Genomic DNA, 14,789 nt, shown 5'->3' with positions numbered 1-14,789 from the left:
CTCCTAAAGTGGTGGGATTACAGGCATGAGCCACCATGCCTGGCTGAGAACAGACTAATACACATTCTTAAAAGAGATTCCTTCTTTAGGTATTCTTCTCTTTCTCTTTCCCGTTAGAGGGAATATGCCATTTATCACACATCAAGGTGGCAAAAATCCAAAAGTCTGACAGACTTTGTAGGCAAGGCTGTAGGAAACTGTACCCCTATATATTTCTGGTAGGAAGGCAAAATGATACCATTCCTATCAAGTACAATTTGGCAGGATCTACCAAAATTGTATGTCTATCCTTTGCCTCATTTCTGGTAATGTTTTCTACCTGTACATATATAATGTATGTAAAGGTTATTCATCGCAGCATTGATTAAAAATAACTTGTGTCCTATAAGGATTAAATAAACTAAGACATACCCTTGCTATGTAATATCTTCTAGCTCTAAAAAGAGTGATTTTAAAGACTGGACAGCTGGTAAGATGTCCAGCTGTCTTAGTCTGTTTTCTGTTGCTTATACCAGAATACCTGAAACTGGGTAATTTATAAAGAAAAGGAATTTATATCTTACAGTTATGAAGGCCAAGAAGTCTAAGGTCAAGGGACCACATCTAGTGAGACCCTTCTTGCTGGTCAGGACTTGCTAGAGTTCAGAAGCAGCACAGGGTATCACATGGCAAGGGAGTGACCTTCCTAACATGCTAGCTCAGGTCTTTTCCTCTTCTAATAAAGCCACATGTTCTCTCCCATGATAACCCATTAATCCATTGAATGGATCAATTCCTCAGGGTTTTGTCCTCATGATCCAATCACCTATTTAAGACCCACCTCTAAATGTTGCCACATTAAAGATTAAGTTTCAACATGAGTTGTTGTTTTCTTTTTCATTTTATTTTTATTTTTATTTTTTGAGACAGAGTCTTGCCTTTTTTCTTTTTTTTTGAGACAGAGTTTCGCCCTTGTTGCCCAGGCTGGAGTGCAATGGTGCAATCTTGGCTCAACGCGACCTTCGCCTCCCAGGTTCAAGCGATTCTCCTGCCTCAGTCTCCTGAGTAACTGGAATTACAGGCATGTGCCACCACGCCTGGCTAATTTTTGTATTTTTAGTTGAGACGGGGTTTCTCCATGTTGTTCAGGCTGGTCTCGAACTCCCGACCTCAGATGATCCGTCCGCCTCGGCCTCCCAAAGTGCTGGGATTACAGATGTGAGCCACTGCACCCAGCCCTCAACTTGCGTTTTGGAGAAGACAATTATTTCAAACCATAGTACCAGGAAAAGTGCAAAAAAAAAAAAAAAAAAAAATCAAGACAGAACAATTATGTGGTGTTACTTTCTGTGAAAGGAGAGGTAAATTTTTATATTTATTAATATTTGCTTGTATTTGCAGAAATTCCATAAGAATACATGAGTATTGAATATTATATAAACGCAGGCAACCATATAATCTTCCATTGAAATGCAACCGTTTCTAGAATGAAAGGGGGGATGTTATTTTATTTATTTATTTATTTATTTATTTATTTATTTATTTATTTATTTAGAGATGGAGTCTTGCTCTATCGTCCAGGCAGGAGCGCAGTGGCGCAATCTCGGCTCACTGCAAGTTCCGCCTCCCGGGTTTTACACCATCCTACAGCCTCAGCCTCCCGAGTAGCTGGGGCTACAGGTGTGCACCACCTACGCCCTGATAATTTTTTTGTATTTTTAGTAGAGACGGGGTTTCACCGTGTTTAGCCAGGATGGCCTCGATCTCCTGACCTCGTGATCCACCCGCCTCGGCCTCCCAAAGTGCTGGGATTACAGGCGTGAGCCACCGCACCCGGCGGCAAGGGGGGATGTTATTAATCACCACTCCAGGACGACAGAGCGAAAATGGCCTTGTACTGGACAAACTGGAATATCTGATCAACCATTATAAAGTGCATGGAGTGGGAGGAGGAATGGGGACTTTTTAATTGTATTTCTAAAAAGTATCGTCTGTGGTGAATCAGAAACAAAACTCGTTCTTTACCACAGGCAGTTTAAGCGCTACCTGAAAGACCTGAGGACGGTAAACCACAGACATGAGACACGGAACTTTGCGAAAACGTAGTCGTTTTATGTACCGGGTACTTATTGGAGTTACACTAGAGACTCACTCCTGGAGTTCATCAGCCAATCCAAAGTCCGAGCGTGAGAGCCAGCGCCTGGAGGAGAGGGCTGGGCAGGCCTCAGACCTGAGGAGTGGAGCTCCGCATCAGTCAACCCTGAGGGCGGAGCTAGCCCAGGCTCCCACACCGACGCTCTGGCCCACACAGACGCTACTCTGTAGCATCTCAGGTTCCCTCTGGCTGCACTCTGGAGGACCACACTCGTTTTCTTTTTGGCTGCCAGAGGCCCCGCATCCACCGCTGAGCTGGGAGAAAGATGGCGGCAGCCGTGCGACAGGACTTGGCCCAGCTCATGAATTCGAGCGGCTCTCATAAAGATTTGGCTGGCAAGTGAGTATTTCCCAGCAACGCGGGAGTACAGAGTTGGGAAAAAAAGCCACAGCCTTAATCTCCTTAGGTTGGCCACGACTCTTGGGCGTGAAGCTAGGAACCGGCCTGACGACCAAGGGGGCGGGCCTGAGGTCGGCTAGGGAGGCAAATATTGGGAGAAGCAGAAAGCTGGAGGGGACCTTGTGCAGGGGCCTTCGAGGCCATAGACTTGGGATGACTGTCAACTTGTTCAGTGATTGATAGAATCCCTCTGGTCCCTTAGGATTTTGGAAGAGCGGCCTGAGAGACGACTGCTACCCTGGCCTTAGTAGCCTTCCCTGGTACCTCTTCCTATCGCTGGCCGGCGTCACACCGAATCTGGCCTCTCGTTGGACCTTCCTCCTCCTTTTTTTGATTCAGAGAAATGTATATTCTGGGGCCTTGATGCTATGTTTTTCGGGGAGATGGCTTCTTGGGGCTGGCTGAGACTGAGGAGGTATGGCCGCTGTCATGTCGTCCAGACCACTCAGACTGTCTTCTGTCGGTCCTTGTGTTTCGGGTATTTTCTCCGCCACCAACTCTGAAGGCACATAGGCGGAATGTGCTCATATCGCGGATCAGGATGTCTAGAGTAGTGATGTTTGCAGGAATCTGAATTTTGTCGAAATTCATATAGAATGCTTAGGTTCACTCCAAGTTAAAATGTGTGACGTGCCTGTTGTGCAAGCAGTTGTTCAACAGTATTAAGCATAGGTAGGTAGATACATATTGTTCATTTTCTCTTTGTAGATGTCACAGCACTGATCTTTTGTAATAAACTTAAAGTATGCCTCTCTAGGCCGGGTGCAGAGAGGCTGAGGTGGGAGGATCACTTGAGGCCAGGAGTTCTAGACTAGCCTGGGCAACATAGTGAGACCCCCGTCTCCATAAATAAATAAATAAGTAAATAAAGTATGCCTCTCAAGTTGATCTTCATGGTTATATCCTGACAGCTGAAATCACTTTGATGTATATTAATGGGATACACCTGCTCTAACCTGGTCATCGAAATTCTGACTGTTTTAAGTAGGCTAGGCTGCCTTTTCTCTGGTGGTAAATGTAATCTACTTTTATCAGTGGGAAATTCAGCCGTATATTTTGGGCGTAACTACTTTGTGCTGCATTTTCCCATTCAGGAGAGTGAAGATAATAATAGGACATATTCTTGTCTGAGATTATCTGAGGACAAGATGAGTATCTGTGTGCATATATACTTACCACACTTATATCACCTAGAACAGTACCTGATGTATAGAAAGTGCCGCAAGATTGTTGTTACTATCACTAAGCTGTCAGTAATATATATTCACTTATTGCATGGGTTGGAAATAAATATGTCTTCATGGCTCAATCCTTTTTGCTTGTAATTTTGTAGATATGGATGAAAGTAAAAGCAGCTTATATTTTTTCCCCATGCTTCCTTTACTTTTATTTTGTAAAAGAAAATAAGTGCATTAGTTATCAGAAGAAATAGAGCTTTTCATATATTTGCAGAGTTCTGAAACTTAAGTATTTACTTTTTCAGGTCTGAATTGGAGATAAACAATAGTATTTATAGGATACTTCAGTTATCTGTTGCTTTGTAACCAAAAACTTACCAGTGTAAGACAACTGTGATTTCTCAGGATTCTATGGGTTGACTGGACAGCTTTTCTGGTCTTGTCTGGGCTCACTCATGCAGATATAGTCAGCTGGCAACTCACCTAGGGCTGGACTCACATGCATATATTGCTCTCGGCAGGATCTGTCTCTCTCTGCACATAGTCTCTCATTCATTAGTTTAGCTTGGGCTTTCTTAGGTTGCTATAAGAGAGGAAGTCACAAGACCTCTTAAGGATAGCCTAGGAAGTCTCACATCAATTCTCTAGTACTGGTAAAAGTAAATCAGAAGACCAGCCCAGATTCAAGGGGAGGGGAAATGGAGCCTACTACTCCCTCTTTAGTGGCAAAGTTACATTGCAAAGGAGCCTGGACAGAGGGAGACATGATTCATTGGAAGCCATTACTGTAGCAATCTACCACATGGTGTTGTGAAGATTAAATGAAATAAATGTGCTTGATAACTGATAGCCAGTGCTGTGTTAGCCAGCAACTCCTTCAGAGCTGCTTTCTGAGAAAAGTCTTGGGCTTGCCTGCAGTTCCTATCTGAGCAAGAAAGTATCAGGATATTTATCCTTATAACAACATGAGTTCTACCAGCTATATGTTTTAAGAGAAATACCCTTGAAATATATCAGTGGTTTTTTTCTTAATGTATTTTTTCTTGTATGTACTTTTAATGAAGGTTTCTGGGGATTTTTTAGGAGCTGAGAAACAAAGGATTCCATATTAAAGAATAATGGAGTACATTGTTTCTAAAACATCAATACTGTGTGTTCCTAGCAATTGGCATATCTGTAACAACAGTTGTTCAATACATGTGGTTGAATTAATGAATAGCTACAGAGGGGCAGAGCTTGTATTTGAACCCAGGTTCATCTACTCTAAAAAGCTCATTTTAAACCTACCAGACTATGCTCGTTTTCTTGTTAAAAACTCGATTAGAGCCGGCCGCGGTGGCTCAAGCCTGTAATCCCAGCACTTTGGGACGCCGAGACGGGCGGATCACGAGGTCAGGAGATCGAGACCATCTTGGCTAACACGGTGAAACCCCATCTCTACTAAAAAATACAAAAAACTACCCAGGCGAGGTGGTGCGTGCCTGTAGTCCCAGCTACTCGGGAGGCTGAGGCAGGAGAATGTTTTAAACCCGGGAGGCGGAGCTTGCAGTGAGCTGAGATCATGCCACTGCACTCTAGCCTGGGCGACAGAGCGAGACTCCGTCTCAAAAAAACAAAACAAAAACAAAACAAAACAACTCCATTAGAAATGCTTTCGCATAATGCGGATTACACAGCTGTCTAAAGTTTGTACTAAGAAATTAGTCAGATGGCCGGGCGCGGTGGCCAGCCTGTTAATCCCAGCACTTTGGGAGGCCGAGTACGGGCGGGATCACGAGTGGTCAGGAGATCGAGACCCATCTGGCTAACACTGTGAAACCCTGTCTCTACTAAAAATACAAAAAACTAGCCGCGAGGTGGCGGGGCGCCGCTGTATCCCAGCCACTCAGGAGGCTGAGGCAGGAGAATGGCGTGAACCGGGAGGCGGCGATGCTTGCGTGAGCTAAGATCCGGCCACTGCACTCCAGCCCCGGCGACAGAGTGAGACTCCGTCTCAAAAAAAAAAAAAAAAAAAAAAAAAAAAAAAAAAAAAAAAAGAGTCAAGAGAAAGCATTTCCTCCCATTTTGTAGCTGTTTTTGTGCCGATTATGCGTTTATTATCTCACATAAGATTTAGAATAAGGAGAGCCACAATGGAAGGATAGACTATATTGAAGGATAGACCTAAAGGGCCCCTTCTACTCATGATTCTGATTCTCTATTTGTTGTCCCAAAACGCACAACCATTTAGTGGTTTTCATTCTGTAGAGTGAAAGTTGATAACATGTAGAAGTTTACTGTCGAAGCCCAACATTACTTACCATTTAAAAATCTAACAAGTAGGAGTAAAGTGATATTATTTTACATTATAATAAGAGAAAACCAACAGTACAGAGTGAAATACCTTGTTGAGGTCACACAGCTAGTGGTGAAGCTAGAAGACAGTCCATGTTCTCTTGCCTACGAGCCCTTAACACAAAAACACATCTACCTTTTTGGCCTTATTTTCACCAAAAAAATGACGACACTTCAGATAGTGATTATTTTTGCCTGGAAATGCCTGCCTTACCTACTGTATTAATTGAAATACTCTAGGTTTTAAAGATCAAACCCCATCCCAATTATTTCTGTCTCCTAAAAACTTAATTAGCACTATCCCTATTTTTTCTGTTTGTTTTGTTTTGTTTTGACGACGGAGTTCATTCTTGTCACCTAGGCTGGAGTACCAGTGTGGTGATCTTGGGCTCACTGTAACTCTGCCTCCCGGGCTTCAACAATTCTCTGCCTCAGCCTCCCAAGTAGCTGGCGGCGACTTATAGGTGCACCCACCACACTTGGCTAATTTTTTTTTGTGTTTTTTAGTAGAAACAGGGTTCACCATGTAGGCCCAGGATGGTCTCAATCTCTTACCTTGTGATCGCCGTGCTCGTCCTCCTAAGAGTGCTAGGGATTACGGCATGAGCCTACTAGCCTGGCCATGCACTACCTGTTTATAAGAATTTTGTCTTTTAATTTTGTTAGCTTCAATTATGATTACGATCTGTGGAATTTGTTTTTACTTTTCTTGTCAGTTACCCTATGCAGTGAAATAAACCCAAAACTAGTGCTTAAACCACAGTCATTATTAGCTCGTAATCTGTAGGTTGGTAGTTGTGGATTGGGCCCAGCTGTATGGTTCGTTTTCTGCCACAGGTTGGTTCTCCACTGGGTCCCATGTGGGTCTGTAGTTAGCTGCCCGCTTGGGCCCAGGTGGACAACTCGCAATTTCTGTGGATTGGCTGCTGGTTGGCTGCGGGCAATTAGTTGACTGGGTCACATATTCATTAGCCATAAGTTAGCCTGGGCCTGTTCATGTGACAGCAGCAGTTTCCAAAAGACAAACACATACAAGGCTCCTCTCGAGGTTAGGCTCAGAACTACGCACTTCATTTCTACCAACGTCTGGGTCATCAACTCCGATCAAGGGGTAGGGAAATACAACTCTACCTTTTTGAATATCGAAGAGCTACATAATTATACTGTAAAGGGACATGGTACTGGGAAGTGAAATTATGTGGCCGTTTTTTATCCTGGTCAAAGCTTCGCTGTAGGTTTCCTGGAATCAATGGATTATATGGTTTCAATCAGATCTTGACGACATCGTCTTCAGTTATATCTCTATTATTTTTATTTAGACAACGGGTTAGACCCTGTCCTGGTGCCCTGAGCATGAGATGACGGTAGGAGTTCACAGCCTCCTTGCAAGCCTATAACATGCTAATGGCTCAAACATCTTCTAGCTTAGCGTCCTGAGTAGCTGGGTATAGGCACATGACAACCATGACCTTAATTTAACAAACTTTTTTTTTTTTTTTTGGTGGAGGATGGGGGGGTTCCCTGTGTTGCCCAGGCAGGTCCGAACTCTGGGCTAAGGATTCTCCCTGCCATCAGGCCTACAAAAGTGTTGGGAATTACAAGGTGTGGGCTACTCTGCCTTGGCCTGGTTATCTTCTTTAAATGTGCCTCTGCCCATTCTGTTTTTACTCTAGGCTCCAGTGAAATCCCTGTCAGGCCCACAGACTAATAACCTCTAGCATCTTACTTGTCTTTTATTTTTTATTTTTTATTTTTTTATTTATTATATTTTTGAGAAAGAGTCGTCGCTCTGTCACCCAGGACTGGAGTGGCACAGTGGCCGTGATCTCAGTTCACTGCAAGCTTGCCTCCTAGGCATTGCCATTCTCATCAGCTTCAGCCTCCTGAGTAAGCTGGACTGACACGGGCCTGCACAGACGCAACCGGCTTAATTTTTTTACATTTTTTAGTAGAGACGATGGTTCACCCGTGTTAAGCCAGGATGGTCTCAAGTCGCCTGACCTCATTGATATGACCCATCTTGGCCTCCCAAAGTGCTGGGATTACAAGCGTGAGCCACTGCGCCCCGGCCTGTCTCCTCCATTTGAATGCTTTATTCTGGATTAGTTCTTCAGACCTACCTTCTAGTTTATCACTTCTTCAGCTGTGTCTAATCTGCTGTTAAGTACTCCATTGAGTTTCTAAATTGGGTTGTATTTTTTAGCTCTGTAATTTCTGGTGGTTCTTTTTTCCAGTGATACTTTTTATGACTCCTGGTCTGTTGCTGAAACTTTAAAGCTTGTCTTTATCCCCATGAACATTGTAAGCATAATTGTATCATGCTCCTTCTGGTAACTCCAGTCAGTATCTGATGTCCTTGGTTGTTGCGATTGTCTGTTGCTTTTGTTGATTCTAGAGAGAAATTTCATTACCTGAGAGTGCTAACAGTGTAGAATCAAGGCTTCAGAATTTTTTTGGTTTACTTGGGTGGTCTTGGGATAGAATTTGTAACCTTACTTCCGAAGTGTGTGTCTCCTCCTTTGGCAGATATGGAACTTCCATTCCCATTTGTGTAGCTCAGTTAGTCTGCCAGAAATGGCAGCTTGCTTCTCAGTGCCTCCAGCAGATTTGCAGCGAGCCCGCCTTCTCCTCCCTACAAGAAATGCCACTCTGCCTCTCAGCCGTCTTTCCACCATCAGCAAATGCTTTTAGACAGACTATTTGGTTTATCTTATTTTCCTCATTTTCCCTTTCTTGTTAGGATTTTATGCAATTAAATTTTTTTTTTCATTTCTTTCAGCTTTTCATGTTGGCTTTTTTTTTTTTTTTTTTTTTTTTTTTTTGAGGGAGGGTTGGTCCAGTCATTTAGTTCACCATTACTGTAAGTGGAAGATCTGTTAATACCTACCTTTACAACTCATTGTGATCTTAAATGATGACTGTGGTATATTTTCATTACCTCGCAGATTCCTTTGCAAGTGCCAAGAAATCTAGGAATCAACATACTGAACTTTGGGTTCCAGTCACACATAAAGAGATGCTCCAATTCACGTGATGATACCAAGTACTACGATGTTCAATGCGGTCTAGTAATGACACACTGTAGTTTTCCTCCATCAAACTATTTTTTTTTTTTTTTTTTTTTTTGAGACCGGAATCTCACTCCTGTCCGCCCAGGCTGGAGTGGCAGTGGCACCGAATCTCCGGCTCCACTGCAACCTCCATCTCCTGGGTTCAAGTGATTCTTCTGCCTCATCTTCCTGAGTAGCTGGGACTACAGGCGTGCACTACCACGCCTGGCTAATTTTTGTGTTTTTAGTAGAGACGCAGTTTCACCATGTTAGGCAGTCTGGTTTCGAACTCCTGACCTCAGGTGATCTTCCTACCTCGGCTTCCCAAAGTGCTGGGATTACACACGTGAGCCACCGCACCTGGCCAGATTTTTTTGAGGAAGAAAATATTTGGCACTTGCACATTCTCCATATCAGTCATGTTTCTCTTTGTATATGAGTACTCATATAAAAAGCTGTTATTATCTATGAAGCCTTCTTTGACAAATCTTGTTCATTTTTGCTTTGCTCTCACTCTGTCACAGGCTGGAGTACAGTGGAGTAATCTTGGCTCACTGCAGCCTCCACCTCCTAGGTTCAAGTGATTTTCCTGCCTCAGCCTCCCATGTAGCTGGGACTTATAGGGGTGCACCATCACACTTGGCTAATTTTTGTATTTTTAGTAGAGATGGGGTTTCTCCGTGTTGGCCAGGCTGGTCTTGAACTCCTGGCCTCAAGCGATCGCCTTCCTTGGCCTCCCAAAGTGCTGGGATTATAGGTGTGAGCCACTTTGCCTGGCCTTACTCTCTTTTGAGTTAATATATTACCTCTTCATTTGTCATATTGCTTATATTGTTCAGTTTTATCATAACTTTTGTTTTGTATTATTGTAATTTAATTTTTTTTTTTTTTTNAAAAGAGTCAGATGAAAAGCATTTTCCTCCATTTTGTAGGCTGTTTTTGTGCGTATTATGCGTTATTATCTCACATAAAGATTTAGAATAGGAGAGCCACAATGGAGGATAGACTATATTGAGGATAGACCTCAAAGGCCCCTTCTAACTCAGATTCTGATTCTCTATTTGTTGTCCCAAACACAACCATTTTAGTGGTTTTCATCTGTAGAGTGAAAGTTGATAACATGTAGAGTTTACTGTGCGAAGCCCAACATTACTTACATTTAAAAATCCTTAACAAGTAGGAGTAAGTGATATTATTTACATTATAATAAGAGAAAACCAAAGTACAGAGTTGAAATACCTTGCTCTGAGGTCACACAGCTAGTGGTGAAGCTAGAAGACAGTCCATGTCTACTTGCCTACGAGCCCTTAACTCTAAACAAACACATCTACCTTTTTGGCCTTATTTTCACCAAAAAAAATTGACGACACTTCAGATAGTGATTATTTTTGCCTGGAATGCCTGCCTTCCTACTGTTATTAAATTGAAATACTTAGGTTTTAAAGATCAACCCCATCCAATTATTTCTGTCTCCTAAAAATTATATTAGCACTTACCTATTTTTTCTGTTTGTTTTGTTTTGTTTTGAGACGGAGTTTCATTCTTGTCACCTAGGCTGGAGTACAGTGGTGTGATCTTGGCTCACTGTAACCTCTGCCTCCCGGGTTCAACAATTCTCTTGCCTCAGCCTCCCAAGTAGCTGGGACTATAGGTGCACGCCACCACACTTGGCTAATTTTTTTGTGTTTTTAGTAGAAACAGGGTTCACCATGTTGGCCAGGATGGTCTCAATCTCTTGACCTTGTGATCCGCCTGCCTCGGCCTCCTAAAGTGCTGGGATTACAGGCATGAGCCACTACGCCTGGCCAGCACTTACCTGTTTTTAAGATTTTGTCTTTAATTTTGTTTAGCTTCATTATGATACGTCTGTGGATTTGTTTTTACTTTTCTATGTCAGTTACCCTTTGCCGTGAAATAAACCCCAAAACTTAGGGCTTAAAACAACAGTCACTTATTAGCTCGTAATTCTGTAGGTTGGTAGTTTGGATTGGGCCCAGCTGTATGGTTCTTTTCTGCTCCACATGGTCTTGGTTCCTTCCACTGGGCTCCCATGTGGGTCTGTAGTTAGCTGCCCGCTGGGCCAGGTGGGCAACTCCACTTCTGTGGATTGGCTGGCTTGTTGGCTGGGGCAATATAGTTGACTGGGCTACATATCTCATTAGCCAGTAAGTTAGCCTGGGCCTGTTCATGTGACAGCAGCAGGGTTCCAAAAGACAAACACATACAAGGCCTCTCGAGGTCTAGGCTCAGAACTAGCACTTCATTTCTACCACGTTCTGTTGGTCAACTCCAGATTCAAGGGGTAGGGAAATAAACTCTACCTTTTGATATGAAGAGCTACAAAGTTATACTGTAAAGGGACATGGGTACTGGGAGTGAAATTATTGTGGCCGTTTTTTATCCTGGTCAAGCTTCGCTGGGTTTCCTGAATCAATGGATTAAATGGTTTCATCAGTCTTGAGATGTCTTCAGTTATATCTCTTTATTTTATTTTAGAAACAGGGTTGCCCTGTCTCTGTTGCCCTGGCTTGAGTGCGGTAGAGAGATCACAGCTCACTGCAGCCTTAACATGCTTGGCTCAAACAATCTTCTTGCTTTAGCGTCCTGAGTAGCTGGGGCTATAGGCACATGACACCATGCCTAATTTACAAACTTTTTTTTTTTTTTTTTGGTGGAGATGGGGGGGGTCTCCCTGTGTTGCCCAGGCAGGTCTCGAACTCCTGGGCTCAAGGGATTCTCCTGCCTCGGCCTACAAAAGTGTTGGGATTACAGGTGTGGGCTACTCTGCTTGGCCTGTATCTCTTTAAATGTTGCCTCTGCCCCATTCTGTTTTTCCTCTAGGCTCCAGTGAAATCCCTGTCAGGCCCACTGACTATAACCTCTAGGCATCTTACTCTGTCTTTTATTTTTTATTTTTTATTTTTTATTTATTTATTTTTTGAGAAAGAGTCTCGCTCTGTCACCCAGGCTGGAGTGCAGTGGCGTGATCTCAGTTCACTGCAAGCTCTGCCTCCTAGGTTCATGCCATTCTCCTGCTTCAGCCTCCTGAGTAGCTGGGACTACAGGCGCCTGCCACCACGCCCGGCTAATTTTTTTACATTTTAGTAGAGACAGGGTTTCACCGTGTTAGCCAGGATGGTCTCAATCTTTCGCTCTCTCGCCCAGGCTGAAGTGCAGCAGCGGGATCTCAGCTCACTACAACCTCTGCCTCCCAGGTTCAAGTGATTCTCATGCCTCAGCTTCCCAAGTAGCTGGGATTACAGACACATGCCACCACACCTGGCTAATTTTTGTATTTTTAGTAGAGATGGGGTTTCACCATGTTGGCCAGACTGGTCTCGAACTCCTGACCTCAAGTGATCTGCTGCCCACCTTAGCCTCCCAAAGTGCTGGGATTACAGGTGTGAGCCACCGCACCTGGCCATATTGTAATTTAACACTTAACGTATTAACTTTTTATTTTATTTTATTTTTTATTTTATTTTTATTTTTTTGTGACGGAGTCTTGCTTTGTCACCCAGGCTGGAGTGCGAGGCGAGATCTCCGCTCACTACAAGCTCCGCATCCCGGGTTCACACCATTCTCCTGCCTCAGCCTCTCGGGTAGCTGGGACTATAGGCGCCTGCCACCACGCCCAGCTAACTTTTTGTATTTTTAGTAGAGATGGGGTTTCACTAAACCCCATCTGGTAGCCAGGATGGTCTTGATCTCCTGACCTCATGATCCGCCCACCTCGGCCTCCCAAAGTGCTGGGATTACAGGCGTGAGCCACCGCACCCGGCCTAACTTTTTATTTTTAATCTTTCCCTTTGTCTTCTCAGCCATAAGATCTTCAAAGACTAAGGTCATTTAAAAACTTTTTAGTATCATACGCAGAATCTCATATAGCATCTTAAAATGCCTAAGGACTTAATTAACACTTTGGGATGATTTTGTGTGGCAATATTAAATTTCTGTTTAAGTTCCTGGTTTAAAACAGGTTTGTTAGTCATTTTATGTTTTTATTGTGAAAACGTAATCTCTGTTCTTAGATACTAGAATTTACATATTAGAGAAGCAAGGGAGCATGCAGCCGCAGTGCTGTACCTCACTTTTTTTTTTTTTGAGATAGGGTCTTGCTTTGTCCAGGCACATGCCACCACACCTGGCTAATTTTGTATTATTATTTTTTATTTTAAAATTTTGTTTTGAGATGAGATATCAATCTGTTGCCCAGGTTGGAGTTGCAGTGGGAAGATCTTAGCTCACTGCAACCTCCACCTTCTGGGCTCAGGCGATCCTCCCACCTCAGCCTCCCAAGTAGCTGGCACCATAGGTGTGTGCCACTATGCCTGGCTAATTTTTTGTATTTTTGGTAGAGATGAGGTTTTACTATGTTGCTCAGGCTAGTCTCAAACTCCTGAGTTCAAGACATCTGCCTGCTTTGGCCTCCCAAAGTGCTGGGATTACAGGCATGAGCCACCACGCCTGGCCAGTTTTTGTATTTCTTTTTTTTTTTTTTTTTTGTAGAGATGGGGTTTCACCACATTGCCCAGGCTGGTCTTGAACTCCTGGACTCAAGTGATTTACCTGCCTTGGCCTCCCAAAGTGCTAGGATTACAGGCATGAGCCACTGCGACTGGCCCTCAATTTATTAATCTATAAAGCTGGGAATTTATGTAGGCAATTTCTAAGGCCTCTATAAGTTATATAATTTGATGAGTGTAAAACTTTGATCACTTTTTAGGTTGGTTTGTTTTCATTTTTTCTTCCTATTCCCAATACAGATTAGTTGATTGATTATGAAACTATATGTTAAAACTTAGGTTAGGCTGGGCACAGTGGCTCAAGCCTGTAATCCTAGCACTTGGGGAGGCCGAGTTGGGAGGAATGCTTGAGTCCAGAAGATGGAGACCAGTTTGGGCAATGTAGTGAGACCCCATCTCTACAAAAAGAAAAGAACAGTTAACCAGGAGTGGTGGCACATGCCTGTAGTCCTAGCTACTTGGGAGGCAGAGGCAGGAGGATTGTTTGAGCCCAGGAATTGGAGGTTTGAGTGAGCTATGATCATGTCACTGCACTCTAGCCTGGGAGACAGAGTGAGACCCTGTCTCAAAAAACAAACAAACAAAAAAAAACAACAAAAAAAACCCCACAAAACCATAACAACCACAAAACAACTTAGGTTAATTAGCAAATTTATGTAAGTGAGACACTGTTATCTTTGAATCTAATATTGTTAGTATAAAATAATCTGTGAGGATAAAATGTAAAAGATCTTAGCCATAACCCTTGATTTAATTAAATATGAAAAAAATAAAAGATAGCAAACCATTGAATGTATGACTTATCTGAAAGCATGCCCAGGGCCATAAAGTAATTTATCTTTTAAGGACCCTCAAACTTAGCAATATTGAAAATATAATTTTTTAAAAACTTAATATTTCCTTTCTTAGAATAATTTATTTCTTCTTTTGGAATTTGCTATCTTTTCTATCAGTATATCTGCTTTCTTAAAGTCACTTCGATTCATTGTGGTTTTGAGAAATCAGGTAACCAAGGTTGTGAGAATTTTGTATGAGTTGAGTCAGTAATGCTGAGTGATAGCTTGAGGGTGTGCCCTACAAAATGAAAGTCATAAATCTGAATGAGTTCAGGCTCTATTTTTGTATATTTATTTCGTAACTATTCTGGATGACCTTCTGAATAATTGCA

At 42.8% G+C, this 14,789-nt stretch overlaps 1 protein-coding gene across 3 annotated transcripts in view; it reads left to right on the top strand.

The window, feature by feature from the left end:
- Window positions 1–2,177: 2,177 nt before the first annotated feature.
- COPS4 (COP9 signalosome subunit 4) overlaps window positions 2,178–14,789 on the top strand; it is a 43,949-nt gene continuing 31,337 nt past the window's right edge. The window contains exons 1-2 of one of the 3 annotated variants that reach the window (XM_017854759.1): window positions 2,379–2,473; window positions 2,736–2,948. In XM_017854759.1, coding sequence (XP_017710248.1) covers window positions 2,902–2,948 — 47 coding nt within the window. In that variant the 5' untranslated portion in view covers window positions 2,379–2,473; window positions 2,736–2,901. Of the gene's footprint in view, window positions 2,474–2,735; window positions 2,949–14,789 lie in introns of all 3 variants that reach the window. The other 2 variants (XM_017854760.1, XM_017854758.1) reach the window with 2 other exon arrangements.

Source organism: Rhinopithecus bieti, unplaced genomic scaffold, assembly GCF_001698545.2.
Source record: "Rhinopithecus bieti isolate Rb0 unplaced genomic scaffold, ASM169854v2 scaffold_38123, whole genome shotgun sequence".
NCBI lineage: Eukaryota > Metazoa > Chordata > Mammalia > Primates > Cercopithecidae > Rhinopithecus > Rhinopithecus bieti.
The sequence above is the reverse complement of the archived record's forward strand: the minus strand, read 5'-3'. Positions and strand labels throughout refer to the sequence as shown.